Genomic DNA, 19,253 nt, shown 5'->3' on the forward strand with positions numbered 1-19,253 from the left:
TGTGCAAGCACCTGATTCCATTTTCCAAACTCATGTTCCAAAAACATTACACTACAGAATGAAGATCATTCTAAAAGATTTTCTTTGGTTTGTTTTGGAAACACCCAGCTGTGCTCAGGAAGCATTCTGTGCCATACTTACTGTATTTGCTCTGACCTCTGAAATTAAGGTTTTTTGGTTTTGTTTTGGGGCCACACCCAGCAGTGCTGAGGGATTACTCCTGGCTCTGCACTTAGAAATTACTCCTGAACCCATATGGGAACCATATGGGATGATATTGGGGATCAAACCCAGGTATGTATATATATATATATATATATATATATATATATATATATGCAAGGCAAATGTCCTACCCACTGTGCTATTGCTCCAGCTTCTGAGGCTAAGTTTTTAAGTGGGCTGATTTTATATATACATATACATATATATGTATATATTTATATATATCAACATGGGCCCCCATATGGTCCCCCAGCCTGCCAGAAGTAATTTCTGAGCACAGAGCCAGGAATAACCCTTGATCGCCACAGGATGTGGCCCAGAAATATATATATGAACATGGGGTTGGAGTTTGGTCCACACACAGCAGTGCTCAGGGCTTACTCCTGGCTCTGTGCTCAGGGATCACTCCTAATGGTGCTTGGGACACTATATTCAGTGCCAGAGATCAAACCTGCATCAGTGCATATGAGACAAGAACATTGCCTGCTGCACTATCTCTCCAGCTCCTGAAGCTAAAGGTTTTGGGGTTGGGTTTGTTTTATTTTGGGAATACATTAAAATGGGCTCAGAGCTTACTCCTGACTCTCAGCTCAGGAATTACTCCGAGCAGTACTCAGCGAACCATATGGAGTGCTGAGGATTAAACCCAAGCCCAAAGCAAACAAGGCAAGCGCCCTATCCCCTGTACTGGTCCTTGAAGCTAAAATTTTGTGGTTGATTTTTTTGTTTGGGAGTCATACCCAGTGAGGCTCAGGAGTTACTCCTGGCTCTGTGCTCAGAAATTAATCCTGGCAGGCTCAACCCAGGTCGGACACAAGCAAGGCAAACAGTCCTACCCGCTGTGCTATCCCACCGGCCCTTAAAGCTAAATTTTTTTTTTTTGGGGGGGGGTTTCGGACCACACCCGTTTGATGCTCAGGGGTTACTCCTGGCTAAGCGCTCAGAAATTGCCTCTGGCTTGGGGGGACCATATGGGACACCGGTGGATCAAACCGCAGTCCTTCCTTGGCTAGCGCTTGCAAGGTAGACACCTTACCTCTAGTGCCACCTCGCCAGCCCCTAAAGCTAATTTTTTAAGTGGGATAATTTATTTCATTAATTTGGATTGGGGACCATATCCAGCAGTGCTCAGGGCACAGATCTGCACTCCATGAAGGCGTTTGCTTTCACTCCCACCTCAACAGTTTCTTCTTCCTCCTGCAACTCCCACTCTGGCAGTGACAGCATCACATTCCCAGTATACCTTACAGGCCTGGATTCCAGCTGCTTGTCTAGTCAGGATTAGATTCCTTCCCCCCAAAATATTACTTGAAGTTGGGGGAGGTGAGAGGCAGCTGCATTATTCCCAGGAGTCCTCGGAGGAGGAGGGTCCCCGAGTTAGCTCTCAGGCTGAACACTCTGTCTGCAATTTATTTAGTAGCTGTGTGACCTCAGGCAAATTTCTGAGCATCTGTTTCCGCTTCTTCTCCACAGAACAGGGTTAATAATTGCTGCTCTATCGCGGGTCTCTTGAGCAAATACTAAATGTGAACACTTGTGTAAAGCCATTGTCAGACTACTTGGGTCCTTATGCAGAAAGTTTAATCATGAATTGTCTTGCTTCTGAGGCTCAAAATCCTTTATATCTGTGAGGAACCTACAGGGAAAACCACCCAATCTTAGGGACCACTCAAAAGAAAGGGAAAAAGGACCAAGACTGGGCCAAGGAGACAGTGATGGATAGCTAATGGGTGAAGGTAATGTTTTGTGTTCAAAAAAATCAGACTAGGGGCAAGAGCGGTGGTGCAAGCAGTAGGGTTTTGCCTTGCACACACTGACCTAGGACAGATCATGGTTGGATTCCCCCCCTCCCCACGTCCCATATGGTCCCTGAGAGCAATTTCTAAATGCATAGCCAGGAGTAACCTCTGAGCATCATCGGGTGTGTTCCCCCCCCCCAAAAAAAAATATATATATATATAAAAATCAGACCATGTCAGACCCGATTCTGGGCATGAAGCCCCAAATACTGCTGAATGTAGCCAAAAAAAAAAAAAAAAAGCAGAAGTGGACCAGAGAAACAGTACAGCAAGCAAGCAGAGTGCTTGCCTTGCACAAATCCAAGTCAAGTTTGATCCTCTGAGGCCAACCAGTAGTGATTCCTGAGTGCAGAACCAGGAGTAAGCCCTGAGCACTGCTGAGTGTGGCCCAAAAAGTGTGTGTGTGTGTGTGTGTGAGAGAGAGAGAGAGAGAGAGAGAGAGAGAGAGAGAGAGAGAGAGAGAGAGAGAGAGAGAGAGAGAGAGAGAGAGAGAGAGAGAGAGAGAGAGAGAGAGAGAGAGAGAGAATCTTCATACTTTGGGGAGCACACTAGCAGAACTCAGGGTTTACTCCAGGCTTTGCTCTCAGAAATTACTCCTGGCAGGCTCTAAGAGACCATATGGGATGCTGGGGACTAAACCTGGGCCCACTGCTGTATGCAAAGTAAATGCCCTACTCACTGTGCTATGGCTCTGGGCCCCACTCCTAGGGGAGGATACTTTTAAAGAAACAAAGTACTAAGACAGAGGGAATGTATGCATGCAGAATTAAATAATTAACGATGGTGCTGGATGGAGGTGGATGGATGGAGGGATCTTTCTCTGCCATCCCAGGCCACGTGGCTCCGCAATCCCCATTCAGCTGGCGGGTCCCAGGTTTAGGTGAACGGCGGAATCAGACTCATCCAGAGTCTGGAAGCATCAACTTTATTCATGCCCTATCCACCACATGTGTGTCCTATATCATAACCTTTTAAGCATTCAGCCATTCTTAGCTAGCCCTGCATCTTAACTCCTTTCAGCCATCTTCCCTTTGACCTCCATGCTGGCAAAAGACCAAAAAGGGCCTAATCCCCTCTGGTCAAAGCCTTTTCTACCCTTTCCAAGACCCCTCCCAGGAAATGGGCGGGGTCTTGCAGGTAAGGTCAGGTTACCTAGGAAGAATGTGGGGATGAGGCTTCATATGCATAAAACCATCATTAAAAAGTATTAGAAATCATATTAACTCAATAAAAGTAAAAATATCTTTAACGGGGGGCGGAGAGATAGAATGGAGGTAAGGCATTTGCCATGCAATTAGAAGATCGGTGGTTTTAATCCCGGCATCCCATATGGTCCCCCCAGGCCTGCCAGGAGCGATTTCTGAGCATAGAGCCAGGAGTAACCCCTGAGCGCTGCCGGGCGTGACCAATATATATATCTTTAACGACAAAGGAATGATCAGGGAGCCCCAAGTCTGTGTTCAAGAGCCTCTGAATGAGAAGCACCTCTCTTGCCATACTTTGGAATTAGTTGTTACATTGGTCTTCATGTCACTGCTGCAAGACAGAGTGTTATACTGACATGAAAGTAGAGACCTGAAAAGGAAGTAAGATGCCCAACTAGGATCTCACAACAAATAGTGGCCAAGCTGCATGTGAAACCCATAGCCTGAACCGGGCATCCTGAGTCTCATTTCATTTTCACAAAGCCCCCAGAAAGGAAGCACTATAGACCCTATTTACACAGAATCCTATTTTCTTAAGGAAAAAAAAAATAACTAAAAGGGGACTACAGAGAGATAGGTCAGTGGGCTAAAGCACATGCTATGCCTTTGGGAAGCCTGGGTTTGACCCTTGCAGTCAGGAAGGACACCTGGAACTAAGATAGGGAAGAAAGGAAGGAGGGAGGGAGGGAGGGAGGGAGGGAAGAAAGGAAGGAAGGAAGGAAGGAAGGAAGGAAGGAAGGAAGGAAGGAAGGAAGGAAGGAAGGAAGGAAGGAAGGAAGGAAGGAAGGAAGGAAGGAAGGAAAGGAGGGAGGGAGGGAGGGTAGGAATCAAACCCAGGTCCGCCCTGAGTCCACAGTGTGCAAGGCAAATGCCCTACCATTGTGCTTTCTCTACGATGACCCATTCTTGGAACATTTTCTCTACGATGACCCATTCTTGGAACATTTTGAGGAATGAGACTTTTAAGAAGGAGGAAGTACATGTTTGGGTAGGGAAACATGCCTGGGCAGAACATCCCCAAATTCACCTGACAGGGTCAAGAAGTAAAGCCAGAGTTCTCTGAATCAAAGTGAGAAGTGGTGTGTTGTACTCTGCTTTCCCTATTAGGACACAGGAGTTCTGTGAAATAGGCAGATTAACTCTATTCACCTCTCATGATGCCAAATAACAGGACTCAGACACACACTTGCTTCTAGGCAACACCCCCTCACCACACACAGAAAAAAAAAAACACCAATGGATACCACACACTTCATACAAAATTGAATGACCAAGGAGCTAGAGTGGTAGACAACAGTAGGGCGTTTGCCTTGCAGGCAGCTGACCCAGGGTGAAACTGGGTTCCACCCCCAGCATTCCATATGGTCGCCAGAGTCAGCAGCGATTTCTGAGTGCATAGCCAGGAGTAAGCCCTGAGCACCACCGGGTGTGGCCCCAAAACAAAACAAAACAAAACAAAAAAACCTCAATGACCTAGAATCTAGGTCCTAGATGTATGAGCTAAAATGACAAAACTCAAAGAACAGATACAAATCTCTACAACCTTAGATTAGCCTTCAACATGTCATCAAAACATAAATTCAAAAAGAAAAAAAAATGGGATAAGAGAAATAAACATAAAGTAGATAAACTAGCCAATAATATAGACATTTGTGTTCCAAGAGTCACTACTAATCATGTGAAAAGACAAGTTAAAAGGGCTGGAGCAGTCACAGAGTGGGTAGGGCACTTGCTTTAAATATCAAACTTTGATTCAATTACAATAACCCATATAGTTTACCAGGAATAGTGATCCCTGAGAACAGAAGCCAAAGTAAGCCCTGAACACTCCTGCGTATGGCCAAAAAATTTTTATTAATTAATTAAATTCGGGGCTGGAGAGATAGCACAGAGGTAAGGCGTTTGCCTCTCATGCAGAAGGTTGGTGGTTCGAATCCCAGCATCCCATATGGTCCTCTGTGCCTGCCAGGGGCGATTTCTGAGCATAGAGCCAGGAGTAACCCCTGAGTGCTGCCAGGTGTGACCCAAACCCCCCCCCCAAAATTAATTTAATTAAATTAAAAATAAAGTTTGTTTTTAAAAAAATGAAAAAGGCAAGTCATTATAATAGAAATCATCTATCTGATAAGGAACTTGTATCTTGAATAGAAAGAACTCTTATAAGTCCACAATAAAAGGGCAGTGGTAGAGTGTTTGCCTTGCACACAGCCAATCCAGGACAGACCTAGGTTCAATTTCTGGCATCCCATATGGTCCCCCAAGTCTGCCAGAAGTGATTTCTGAGCAAAGCCAGGAGTAACCCTTGAGCGCTGCTGGGTATGACCCAAAATTAAAAAAAAATAAGAAAATAAAAAAAAGTCCACAACAAGGAACTGGAGCAATTGTACAGCGGGTAGGGCGTTTAGCTTTGCATGCCGGTGACCTGTGTTCGGTCCCCAAGCATCCCATAGGGTCCCTCAAACCTGCCAGGAATGATTCCTGAGTCCAGAGCAGGAGTAACTCCTGAGCACTGCCGAGTATGGCCCCAAAACAAACACATAAAAGAAGTACACAAGAAAAAATAATCCAATTCTTAAATGGGCAAAGGATCTAAGTAGACTTTTCATCAAGACGATATGCTAATACCCTCCTCCAGACACCCACATCTTCAGCATCTTTAGCCAAATACAAATTCAAAGCCCCGAAAAAGAGCTAATACTTCATGTCCCTTAGAATAGCTATAATAAAAAAAGACGAGCAATCACAACAAGGGTGTGACAACAGGGATTGTCTAGGATGTGGCGAGAATGCAAACTGGTACAGCCTCTTTGGAAAACAGCCTAGGAGTTCCTCAAAATGTTAACCAGAGAGTTTGCCTTCTGGGGTATGCCTAGCTAAATAGCTCAGAGGAAAGAGAACATATGTACCCACCTAGTCTGCAAGCAAATGTTCCCAGGAGCCTTACTCATCAAAACCATGCAGTGGAATCAACCCAAGTGTCCATCACCTAATGAATGAATAAATAAAATGCGGTGAAGCCACACAATGGAGCCTTATGCACTCATGGAAAGACACCAAGTCCTGCTAGTCTAGGGATGAACCTTGACCGCATCATGCTGACTGAGGAAAGCCTGTCACAAAATACCATATCTTAGAACATACCACCTGGACAAAAGTTCAGCACAGGCCAATGTTTTTCTGACATAGCAAAACTAAGACAGGAAGTAGAGAAGTGGGGCCAAGAAGGGAAGTAGGGATGGGGTGGGCTTATTGCTAAGAAGCACAAGGATTCTTTTGGAGAGCAAAGTGTTTTAAAGTTGTGGGCCAGAGCGATAGTACAGCGGGAAGGTCACTTGCTTTGCATGAGGCTATCCTGGGTTCAATCTCCGGCATCCCAGATAAAGCATTGCTATGAATGCTTTATCTCAAGCATCCCATCTCAAGCATTGCTATGAAAAAATAATTCCTGAATGCCAGCCAGGAGTAACCCATGAGCATTGCCAGGTGTTCCCCCTGCCTAAAAAAAAAAATGTTCTAATCTTGATTACAGAGATGGTTGTATAACTCCGGATATACCAAACCACCACTAAATTGTGGGGTGTGTTTTTTGTTTTGTTGTTTTTGGTTTTGGGACCACATCCGGTGGCACACAGGGGTTACTCCTGACTGCGCTCAGAAATCGTTCCTGGTAGGTTCAGTGGATCATAGGGGATGCCAGAGATCGAACCCAGATCAGTCCTGAGTTGGCAGCATGCAAGGCAAATGCCCTACATGCTGTGCTATTGCTCTGGCTCTAAACCTGTATTTTTAAATAAGTGAAAGTAAGGTCTACCATATATTGTTAAAATTCTCTCTCTCAAGGCCCGAGAGATAGCATGGAGGTAAAGCATTTGCCTTGCATGCAGAAGGACAGTGGTTTGAATCCCGGCATCGCATATGGTCCCCCGAGCCTTCCAGGAGTGATTTCTGAGTGTAGAGCCAGGAGCAACCCCTGAGCGTTGCCAGGTGTGACCCAAAAACCAAAAAAAAAAAAAATTCTCTCTCTCTTGATCACTCACTCAAACAGACACACATACACACATATATTTTTAAGCACAAGTTGAAGGGGGGCAGCAAAAGGGAAATAGGAGTTTGAGAATGACAGAAATAGTGTACATACTGAGTGTGGCTATGCTTACTGGAATTTATACATTTGTCAAAACATATGAAAATATGGGGTCCAGGACACAGAGCTAGTAAACAGAGGAAAGCATTTGCTTTGCATGGCCTCAATCCCTATCATTATCTATGGTTTCCTGAGCATGCCAGAAATGACACTTCAGTACAGAGCCAAGAACAAGCCCTGAGCACTGCCAGCTTGTAAACACCACCAATAAAACAACAACAGGGGTGAAAGGGACAGCACAGGAGGTATAGAAGGGTGCTTGTACTACATGAGGCTGACCTAGCTACCCCATATAGTCCCACAGCCCCACTAGGAGTGACCTTTGAGAGCAGAGCCCCGAGTAAGCCCTGAGCACTAACAGATGAGGCACTGAAGTCAAACAAAAATTCTACAGGGCTAGAGATAGTACAGCAAATAGTGTGCTTGCCTTGCAAGCAGCTGGCCTATGCTTGATCCCTGGCATTCCGTATGGTCCTCCAAGCACTGCCAAGAATGATTTTTTGAGTGCAGAGCTAGGAGATAACTCTCAGCATCACTGGGTATGGCCCCCAAACAAAACAAACTGCAACCACAGATGCAAACATCAGGAGGAAGCTTGCAGACAGGCAGGGATCCGTATAAAGGCTGGGAAGAGGCAGAGATGGTCCTCTCCTGTCTCCAGGAAAACAACTCAGAAGGGTCCTGACTCTACAGTCCTCCCCAGGTCCTCTCTCTGAGCCAGCCTGGACACCTATCATTGCACCCCAGGCCTGCCCCTCCTGCCCCAGCCTGCCTCCCCAGGCCAGTTGCCAACTCTAATCGCCACACCCATAGGACCAGCACCCCAACACTCTCGAGTTGGTGCCACCTGCTGCTTTCCTACTGATAAGCCCAGAACCGCTGTCTGCAACAGGGATCAAGAGGTTCCACCCAAAGGACAACATAGCCTCCCCAGGAGACATGAGATGCCAAGAAAGACGCAGCCATTGGCCCAACCACTACTGACCCTCACTCTCAAGGGATGACAGATTGTTCTTCCATGGTGCAAACTGGGCTATTGAAATGCAGTGTGTTAAGAATCAGCCTAGCTGGGGAGGAGAAAGTGGTGAAAGGTGGTGAACTTCTAGCCTAAGCTGGCTCAGCTCCAAAACTTATTCATTCCTTGGAGAGCTTGGAGGAAGAGAAGATCGGGAAGGGAGGGAAGGGAAGAGCCAAACTTGCCTTCCCGCGAGTTCCTGAGACTGTTTGTCAGCACTGCTCGCTCCTTCCCAAGAAAGGAAGATAATAGGGGGTGGGGAGAGGCCCCTGGAGCCCCAGACAGCAGCATTTTCACTTCCTGCCCCATCTGCAGAATCGTCCAGCCCGCTGCTGTTAGTTATTGGGTTAATGGCATAAAACACTCCTCACTCCCTCCTTCCAAGCCACAGATGCAAAGAAAGCCAAGGTGGTTGAAATGGAAACAGAGCCACTCTGAAATGCATGGCCTAGAGCAAAAAAGAACCTCTAGCAAGCACAGTGGATAGGGCCCTGAGGCCCAAGCCGGGGTAAAAAGGGAGACTGGACATTCAGATCCACCTGGCAGCTTTGTCCCGACAATTGCATCCACCCCAAGAACCCCCTGCCCCCTGAGGAGGAAAACCTTCCATCAGCTAAATGAAGGCTTGTCATTCTCAAGTGTCCATATAGCTCTGCCCCAAAGTCTGGGGAGTGGGGACTTTGCTGGCCAGTTCCAGATGTGAGTCCATCAGCCAGGACACCTGGCTCTCTGAATAGGTTAGAGGAAGCGCGGGACAATTTCCTTAGAGTTAAATTTGAAAAGGTTTAGAAGTACATTAAGTCCTGCCCAGGGTTTCCGACTGACTTCAGTCTTGCCTTCCTTCCACTTGGCCCACCACTGCCCGGCTGCCTGCCACCTTCCTACTCTGGCCTTGGGCTCCCACCTCCAGAGTCCTTCCCGTCCCTTCTTGGGCATACCTGGACATAAGCTGGAATAGAAGCCCTCGGACTTGAGTATGATCAGCAGGGCGGACCAGCCCAGGAGCACGGCTGAGAAAAACAAGTTCTCCACCACGGCGGTGCAGGCCATCCACCAGCGCCGCTGGTACGCCTGCTGCAGCGTGGGGGCCATGCTGGCGGCGACCCTGCAGAGGAACAGAGCGCTCAGGGAAGGACCCCCCAACGGCCCTTGGGAAGGGTCTGGCATCATGGTGGCGTCTCAGACCCCCTGGAAGCCAACCCGCCAGCGGCCCTTCATGAAGACCCCATGGAACCCCCGGGGTTGGGCACCGCCGAGCTGCTTGTCTGGTGGCGCGCTGGCAGTGCCAGGGGCGCACGCGGCAATGCAATGGGCTCCCGCAGGGGGCCACTATCAGAAACAAGGAAGGTTCTGTCTGCGCGCAACAGCTTCCTGGCAAACTGCCGGGGTTCTGCAGCCCGAGCCAGAGCGCACAGAGCCGGGCACTTACGAGCCAAACGCACAAGACACCCCCATATCCCAAAAGGTCAGCAAGGGGCAGGCAGAGTGCGCTCTCTGGCTGGGTACCCTCTGGGCTAGCATCCGGTCTTTAGAAGCAGGAAAGACACCCCCAGAAAGGGGAAAGTCTAGGGCTGGCCTAAGACTAGCCCTGCGCCCCGCTGTGCAACCTACTTCCCTGGTGTCCCCTTAAGAACTTCTCTCTTTGGGGGGAAACTGAAAAAGAGAGAGAGAGAGATAGAGACCTTCCTCTTCTGCACCCCAAGTTAAGTCACCACCGTGCCTGCCTGGTGCAAGCCAACAGCTGCCACGTGGAAGGGAGACCCGGGGCGGGCCTGGCCCTCCCGTCCCGCGCCCCGGCAAGCCCCGCACGCCCCTTACTCACTAACTCCCGGCTGGGGCGCGGGGCCCCGCAGCTGCGCGCCGGGCTGTCCGCGCGCCCCCTCCTGCCCGGAGAAGGGGGGATCGGGTTCGGGCAGGAAGTCCGGGCGACTGCTGACTTTATAAGGGCAGCGGCGGTGGCGGATGGGCGGGTGTGTTTACCGAGGGAGGGACGAACGCGGTGGGCACCGCGCGCTCCCCCACGCCCCGCACCGTAGCCATCGCGGGAGGTCCCTGGCAGGCAGCGGCCCGAGACGGGAAGGAACGGAAGGGAGCAGAGAAAGAGAGGAACGGGCACCGCCAAGGGCAGGGGAAGGAAGGGCAAGAGTGAGGGCGAGGATGGCACGAACTTGTGGGCCACTGTTGGCCTCTGCGCCCGCATCTAGGCAATGGGGTTTCTGGCTAGGGCGCATCCGCAGTGCCCGCAGCGCACACCCAACTTTCCGCTCCAGGGTGGCTGCGGGCCGAGGAAATGCAGCTAGAGTCGAGGAGGCCCCCAAAGAATAAAAATAAAAGAAAGAAAGAAAGCTCTGGGGGAAACTGCTCCCCGAGACGCCCCGAGACGCGCTCCCCCAGGTAACGGGATCCGACTTGGAGTGGCGGGCGCGCCTGCGGGGAGTCGCTGCGGGGCAGCCCCGCGCGCAACATGTCGCCGGGGACCCCCTCCCTAGCTTCTCACCCCTCGGCTCACCTCGGGCGGATGCTCCCGCAGCCACCGAAGTTGGGGTCCCGCGGTGGTTCTGCCCCGAAGTGCCCGCCCGGGCGCTCCGAACCGGACCGGACAGCTCAGCTCAGCGCGCGCTCTCCAACCTCTCCAACCTCTCCAAACAGCGCGCGCGGCCTCGGCGACTCAGCTCGACAGCTGCCACTGCCCGTCTCCGGTGTCCCCCTATGCGCTTGGGGATCTGGGGACCCGTGGGGCGCCACCGACCCGCCAAGTGGGTCATGGAACTGAGTGGATCTAGCGAGTTTGACGGTGCTATTTACCCCCGTCTGTCCGGGGCTGCGCCCAGAGGTAGGGGCGGGGGCTCCCTGCCTTCCCCTCCCCTTAGGTCGAGTTTCAACGCGCACGTGACTAGCCTTTTTGGGTCCCAGATCCTCCGGCCCCACACGCGTCCCGGCCCCTAAACTTTCCACCCGAGCCCCCCACCCTCTCCCTGGGGCCCCCCGCAGACGAAATCAAGGCGGCGCCCTCCCCTAAGTCAGAATGGAAAAACAAAGAAAAGCGCAACTGGCGGCGGCGGCGCTGGGCGGGCTCGGGTGGGGTGTTTTTGAACTCTGCAATTGGGAGCAGGGTTTTCCCCACCGGCAAACCCGACACGACACGTGGTCCTTTGGAAGCACAGTCAGGTCGAGGTGGGAATGACAGTTTTGCAAGCCCTTGGCCTGGGCCACCTTGGACGAGTCTCTGAACTTTAGGGCACCACCGCTGCAAAGAGCGCAGCGCACACCTACCTGTGGGCTGCTGCGGGTGGGAGGAAGTCAAATGCCCCGGGGAGAGTTTGACACATCAGAAATTTGTTTGTGGTGGTGGCTGTTGGATCTTGTCATCTCAGAGAGCCTCTATGGGATTCTTCTTTCTCCCAGGACCTTCTAGAAGCCTCCAGGGCCAACTTTTTCCTTCTTACGCTGGAGATGTCCAGCCAGACGTGGGTTATGGTGTTGATTATTAGTGGGAAGACGAAGACAACAGAGAAGGCAGCTGTTAGAGAATGCGTTCCGTGCAATTTTGATGACACAATGTTCTAGGGAGCAGGAAGTCCCCAGAGGACCTCAGAAAAGAGGGCATGGCCCAACAGCTGAGCCTCCCAGCCAAGTGAGGGACGCTGGGTAAATGGCTGGGCAATTTCAAAGCGAGCGGATCGCTGGCCACACAAAACGTCATGATCTCATTTAAAGGTCACTGGCTTTTTTGTTTGATTTGGATTTTTGTTTTTTTGGGACCACACCAGGCAGTGACCTGGGGTTACTCTTCCTGGCTCTATGCTCAGGAATCACTCCTAAGGGTGCTCCAAATGGGATGCTGGGGATCAAACTTGGCTTGGCCACATGTAAGGTCAATGCCGTCCAGCTGTACTGTCTTTACAACCCCGAAATAATACCTTTTCACAGAAGGGGGGGGAACAGGTGACTGCTAGGTGGAATAGAGAGAATATGCATTTGTTTAGCTTTCTTGAGTGGCCCATGGCTTTTTTGCATCTGGGCTTGAGAGATGATATGAGCAAAAGCTGACACACAGTTCTCTCTCCTCTCAGTCAAGCTTCGATGAGTTCACTTTTTTTTCTTCTTCTTCTTCTTTTTTTTTTTTTGTTTTGGTTTAATTTTTGGGTCACATCCGGCAGCATTCAGGGGTTACTCCTGACTCTACGCTCAGAAATCACTCTTGGCAGGCTCGGGGGACCATATGGGATGCTGGGATTCGAACCACCATCCTTCTGCATGCAAGGCAAACACCCTACTTCCATACTATTCATTGCTGCCTTCTAGAGCTGTCAGATCAAGGTCAAATGTCTGAGCTGAGCTCCTGGGACTATGGACTCAGGGTCCTAAGTTAATATTTTGGTAGAGGGGCTGGAGTGATAACACAGCAGGTAGGGCGTTTACCTTGCACGCAGGTTCGATATCCGGCATCTCATATGGTCCAACCCACTCTGACAGGAGTGATTTCTGAGTACAGAGCCAGGAGTAACCCCTGAACGCTGCTGAATGAGCCCCCGCCCCCCCCAAAAAAATGAAAGAAAAGAAAAAAGAAAGAAATATGGTAGTGGCATCGCTCAAGAGCACCAGGAGAATTGTTGCAAACTCACTTCACTCCCTGTAGAAATTCATGTGTGGGGGGCCTGAAGATGGCATAGAGGTAGGGCATTCGCCTTGCATGCAAAATGACAGTGGTTTGAATCGCAGCATCCCATATGGTCCCCCCGAGCCTGCCAGGAGCGATTTCTGAGCATGGAGCCAGGTATAAACCCTGAGTGCTGCCTGGTGTGACCCCCCCCCCAAAAATAGAAATTCATGTGTGAACACAAGCACACACACTTTCATACAGATGCAGGGCAGTTGGGCCTTCCCTCCACAGGTTCCAGCAAGGGCCCTGCATCAGAAAGGCTATTTCTTCTTCAGGTCTTACCCTCATCCACGCACTTTTCCCTCACACGATCTGTCAATTCCTCGAGGGCAGAAGCCTGGTCTGCTGTGTTCAATGCTTTCATTCAGCACGGAGAATAGTTCCTGGCCCCTGCCAGGTACCCAGTCAGCACCTGTGGAAGGGCGTGTCAAGCCAGCTGGTTTCACACTTCTTGCCTTTCCATCTGCTGTTCCTCCTTGGAATGACAGATTCTCTTCTTCATTTCATCCTTCCCAGCTCAGCTCAAGTTTCTCCTCTTTCTAGGAGTTGATCTCCCAGACTGGATTAAGGGCCAAACCCACGTTCTCCCCAAAAGCACTCTATTTTTTTTAGGGGGAGCCACATCCAGCAGTGCTCAGGCCTTACTTCTGGCTCTGCACTCAGGAATTATTCATGGCTGTCTCAGAGGACCATATAAAGATGCTGGGATCAAATCCAGGTCAGCCAAATGCAAGTCAAGGGTCCTACCTACTGTACAATGACTCCAACTCTCCCTGGAAGCAACCTTTTAGGAAGCATCCACCAATCTAGAATCGTCTAGTTGATTGACTGCCTTCTTTCACCCTGGAATCAAAAATCTCTTGAACTACAATAGCCATACTAAAGCAAATATGCCTGCCTGCTCCCATTATAGGGCCTGGCCAGGCACAAGCCCATGATGAAGATTTGTTCAATAAATAAATGAATGAGTCCAATCAATAATCAATGAATGAAGCTGAAAGGGCAGGTTGGAGTCACTTTGGACTGACCACGGTCAGTGTGCTGTGTGGGAAGACTGGACAGGAAGTCCAGAGTTTTATTTTCTTGCTTGGGTTTGAGGGAGGTTTTGCACATGGGGAGAGGGCAGATATTGGAAAGAAAGAGACCATCAGGTAGTTAGAAAGCCACGGTGACTGGTCAAAGAAGATGATGGAGAAGAAACTTAAGACACACCTCCAAGTCTTAAGGAGGAGGAGCCATACCAGTGGCACTTACCTATTGTACAGCCATCATCATTCCAACCTCCAACTTTCTGCAAGCTGCCCAGCCTCAAGCAGAGCCATCACTGACCCTCAACAGGACTCTTCCATGTCCAGCATCCTCAGTTCGCCCTCAACTTTGTCCCCAGGCCTGCACTGGCTTGGTTGAGTACCATTATCACACTGGATCTCCTGCCAGCTCCCAGTCAACTTCACAGCTCAGTGGACAGAAAATAAGCTCAGCAGTCAGTCACCTGGGCTGGCTCTGCAGCTGACTGTGTGCATTTGCCCCAGGCACTTCTACTCCTGAGCCTCGCTCATTTATTCTGTTAAGTGCTGGAATGAATAGTATCCAGTTAACTGTGTTAGAAATTATTTATTCAGCCTAACAAAGAGGCAGCACAAGCCTGTGCATAAGAAATGTAAATGTTACATTCACTTTGGGAAATGACTTGGCAGTTCCTCAAATCCTTACAGAGCTATCACCAGAGGCCAGAGGGATAGTACAGTGAGAAGAGTACTTGTCTTGCATAGGTCCTACCCAATTCAATCCCCAGAACCACTTCCAGTCCCCCAAGAACCACAAGGACTGATTCCTGAGCACAGAGCCTGGAGTAAGCCCTGAGCACTTCAGTAAGCCCTGATGTGGCTGAAAATTATCACCAGAACTTAGCAAGTCCACTCCTGGGCATACAACTACAAATTAAGGCATTCACTGAGACAAAAACTCAAGTATTCATAGCAGCATTATTCATAATAGCAAAATAGTGTAACCCACCCACTGTCCAGCAATTGAGCACTAAAAATGCATGCTAGTTATGTTAAATGAAATGTGTGTGCACTGCTCTGCAATGAAATGCTATTTACTCCTAGAAAACAATAAAGAAGAAAAAAGGAGATTTTAAAATAAAAGACTAGTCTATGGGGCTGGAGTGATAATATATTTGCCTTGCTTGCGGGCTACCCAGGTTCGATCTCTGACATCCCACATGGTCCCCTTAGCACTGCCAGGAGTCGATTCTTTTTGGGGGGAGGACACACTCAGTGACACTCAGGGGTTACTCCTGGTTATGCGCTCAGAAATCACTCCTGGCTTGGGGGACCATATTGGACACTGGGGGATCAAACCACAGTCTGGATCCTAGGTTAGTGCATGCAAGGCAAATGCCCTACAGATTACGCCAGCCAAGAGTGATTCTTTTTTTTTTTTTTTTTGGATTTTTGGGCCACACCTGGCGGTGCTCAGGGGTTACTCCTGGCTGTCTGCTCAGAAATAGCTCCTGGCAGGCACGGGGGACCATATGGGACACTGGGATTCGAACCAACCACCTTTGGTCCTGGATCGGCTGCTTGAAAGGCAACACCGCTGTGCTATCTCTCCGGGCCCAAGAGTGATTCTTGAGTGCAGAGTCAAGAGTAACCCTTGAGCATGCCAGCTGTGGCCCAAAATTAAAAAAAAAAAAAAAAAAGGACTGTTCTATCTATAACATAAATAAAGTGTAAAACATTATTCTAGCTACATGTGTGACTGAGCTTGTTTCTATGAACTGCCAAGGGTAGATGTGTTATAAGGTGAAATTTGATTTGTGGTTATCTAAACTGGTGGAAGGGAAAATTGGAACTAATTGCCAATAAGTCTGGGGTCATTCTGAGAGACAAGAAAGGTGTGCAATTGGATTGTAATGCTATAGACCTTGTTAAATTTTGTTTATTTTGTTATATGGGGGTATACTTAGTAGTGCTCAGGCATAATGCCTGGCTCTGCCCTCAGGAATCACTTTTGATAAGCTTGGAAAATGGGACCCCTATTGGATGTCAAAGATCAAACCCAGGTTAGCCATAGGCAAGGCAAATGTACTATGTCCCCTGCTCCATGGTATACAATTTAGTTAGCGCATTCAAATCCACTGAATTTGAGTCAATAAGAATGAATTTTAGGGCCCAGAGATAGCACCGCGGTGTTTGCCTTGCAAGCAGCCCATCCAGGACCAAAGGTGGTTGGTTCGAATCCCGGTGTCCCATATAGTCCCCTGTGCCTGACAGGAGCTATTTCTGAGCAGATAGCCAGGAGTAACCCCTAAGCAAGGCCAGGTGTGGCCCAAAAACCAAAAAAAAAAAAAAAAAAAGAATGAATTTTAAACTAAATCTTGGGAAATAATAAGATATCATATCAAGCAGAGATCTGGAACATGAGAAACTAAATAAAGACAAATGCCAGAGGCCAGAGTAATAGGACAGGAGGTAGGACAATTGCTTTGTGTGCAGCCAGCCCTGGTTTGATCCACAGCACTGCCTGGAGTAACTCCTGAGTGCTGAGCCAGAAGTAAACTCCTGAACACCACAGGTGTGACCCAAAAACAAAACCCAAGCAAGACAAATGCCAGTATTAGCTATCCATTAGATTAAAAATAGAATGAATTTCAGGGGTCTGAAGAGAGAATGCCCCAGACTTGGTACTTACCTGGCACACGGCTCACCTGGGTTGGAGCCCAAAAGATGTCCCCTTCAGGAGTGATACCTGAACACAGAGCCAGGAGTAAGCACTGAGTACCACCGAGTATGACCCAAAAAAATCATATACACAGAGTGAAATTTATGATATGATTATATTATACCCCAAGTTTAATAACAAACACGTTGTAACATCAGGTCCTAGGGACTTGATGAAGAAGACATAGATACCTTCGAGCACCAGATTACAGGTGATAGGGACAGAAGTGAATCAAAGGATCACATAGCAAGTGTCTTCGCATCTAAAGGAAGTAGCCCGGTGGAAAGATATAGAGCTGTGAGAATATTATCTTTGCAGAGGGCAGCTTTGATCTGCGCTGGATGCCAGGACAGAGTCCTTGAGGGCTGCCAAGGTCCGCTGTATGTGCCAAGATGAGAGATTTCCATACCCTAATCAGGGTGTGTCAATCCCCTAAACACACAAACACAGTTTCTACAACAGAAGAGAGTTTGAAACATCCAGAGAGCTTCACAGAGGGCCCAAGGCAGGGCTGCAGTTAATTGTAAAAGCTAATTGACTGTTTTTTTTTGAGGGGGGCCACATCCAGTTGTGCTCAAAGGTTACTCCCGGCTCTCTGCTCAGAAAGCCAGAAAGCACTCCTGGCAGGCAATGGGACCATATGGGATGCTGGGGTTCAAACCACCATTGGTCCTGGGTCAGCTGCTTGCACGGCAAACACCCCACTGCTGTGCTATCTCTCTGGCCCCAACATTGTCTCTTTAAAGATGAATAAAAATGCTCAAACTACGAACAACTACAAACATGTTTGCAATAGCAAAGCGGGTACTTAAATAAATATCTTTTTAAATGAAAGAAAAATATTATTATAAGCCAATATCACTTCAATAAAAAATAAACAAAATAAGTTAAGTCGACTCTTTTTTTTTTGGTTTTTAGACCACACCCGATGACGCTCAGGGGTTACTCCTGGCTATACACTCAGAAATTGCTCCTGGCTTGGGGGACTATACGGGATGCCAGGGATTGAACCCAGGATTGAACCCAAGTTTGTCAGCTGCATGCAAGGCAAACCCCTTACCGCTGCCTTTAAAAAAAAAAAAAAAAGGAAAAGAGGGGTCGAAGAGATAGTGGTAGGGCATTTGCTCTGCAAGCAGCCGATCCAGGATGGATAATGGTTCAAATCCCAGCATCCCATATGTAGGAGCGATTTCAGAACACAGAGCCAGGAGTAACCCTGTGCGCCACCAGGTGTGACCCCCCCCCAAAATAATAAATAAATAAATAAATAAATAAGGAAAAGAAAAGTTGAGGAGTCTGGGGAGATAATACAGTAGGTAAGGCACTTGCCATGCACACAGCCAACCTTGGTTTGATCTTGAGCAATGCTTTTAGTCTTCTCCAGGAGTAAGCCCTGAGCACAGCCAGATCTGGCCAAAATAATTTTTAAAAAATTTTAATAGCTAGAGAAGGGATCAGAGAGATAGTATGGAGGTAGGGCATTTTTCTTCCATGTAGAAGGACGGTGGTTCAAATCCCAGCATCCCATATGGTCCCCGAGCCTGCCAGGAGCGATTTCTGAGCGGAGAGCCAGGAGGAAGCCCCGAGCACTGCTGGGTGGGAGCCAAAAACCAAAAACAACAACAACAACAACAACAACAACAAAATAAAACCCAAAAAATATAGTTAGAGAAGATGTGTTCCTACTTCACTACTGTCTGCCTGGGAAAGCATTACTCTCCACCAACCACTGAAACCACCAAACAGGAGTTAGTTCAGACTTTGCTCCCAGCCTAAAACTTCTTCAACCAACCTACTGCCCAAGGAGCCTGTAGATCTCCTTTCAAAGATCTCTTGCCTCCTCTCATCCTCAGAGTCAGAAATTAGCCCTGATCCCAGCTGGGTGTGGCCCACATGAAAAAATACAAAAATTAAAGACCTCGGTCCAGGAGATAGCACAGCGTGCCTTGCATGCGGCCTACCCAGGACCCACAATGGTTTGATTCCCGGCATTCCATGTGATCCCCCGAGCCTGCCAGGGGCAATTTCTGAGTGCAGAGACAGGAGTAACCCCTGAGTTTTGCTGGGTGTGACCCAAAAAACAAAACAGCAACAACAACAACAACAAAATCAAAGACCTCTCCTACCCTGATCCTGCTCTCCCCATCCCCTCTGAACACGAAGAAGCAGCCAAGCCAGCCCTCAGAAGGGAGTCCAGAAAGACTCCTGCAAACATTTCAACCTGGCCTTTAGACCTCAGCATTCAGTTCAAATCAGCTATATAGAAAACAGATCCTTGGGGACTGGAGAGATAATACAACGGGGAGGGTGCTTACCTTGCATGGATGACCTAGGTTCAATCCTAACTACTCTAGATGGTTCTCTGATGTGGGCCAAAAAAATGAAAGGAAGATCCCGAACTGGAGCAATGGCAAAGCAGGTAGCACACTTGCCTTGCATGCGGCTTATCTAGGTTCAATCTCAGATATCCTAT

At 48.7% G+C, this 19,253-nt stretch overlaps 2 protein-coding genes across 2 annotated transcripts in view; both read right to left on the minus strand.

The window, feature by feature from the left end:
- Positions 1-10,268, minus strand: part of SLC43A1 (solute carrier family 43 member 1) — a 38,382-nt gene extending 28,114 nt beyond the window's left edge. Inside the window, exons 1-2 of the mRNA XM_049779649.1 lie at positions 10,211-10,268; positions 9,327-9,493 (exon numbers count right to left, since the gene is read on the minus strand). Of these exons, the coding sequence (XP_049635606.1) occupies positions 9,327-9,480 (154 nt within the window). The 5' untranslated portion in view covers positions 9,481-9,493; positions 10,211-10,268. The remainder of the gene's footprint in view (positions 1-9,326; positions 9,494-10,210) is intronic.
- SSRP1 (structure specific recognition protein 1) overlaps positions 1-19,253 on the minus strand; it is a 1,220,984-nt gene that overhangs the window by 192,338 nt on the left and 1,009,393 nt on the right. The gene's annotated exons all lie outside the window — the stretch shown is intronic.

This window comes from Suncus etruscus, chromosome 9 (assembly GCF_024139225.1).
Source record: "Suncus etruscus isolate mSunEtr1 chromosome 9, mSunEtr1.pri.cur, whole genome shotgun sequence".
NCBI lineage: Eukaryota > Metazoa > Chordata > Mammalia > Eulipotyphla > Soricidae > Suncus > Suncus etruscus.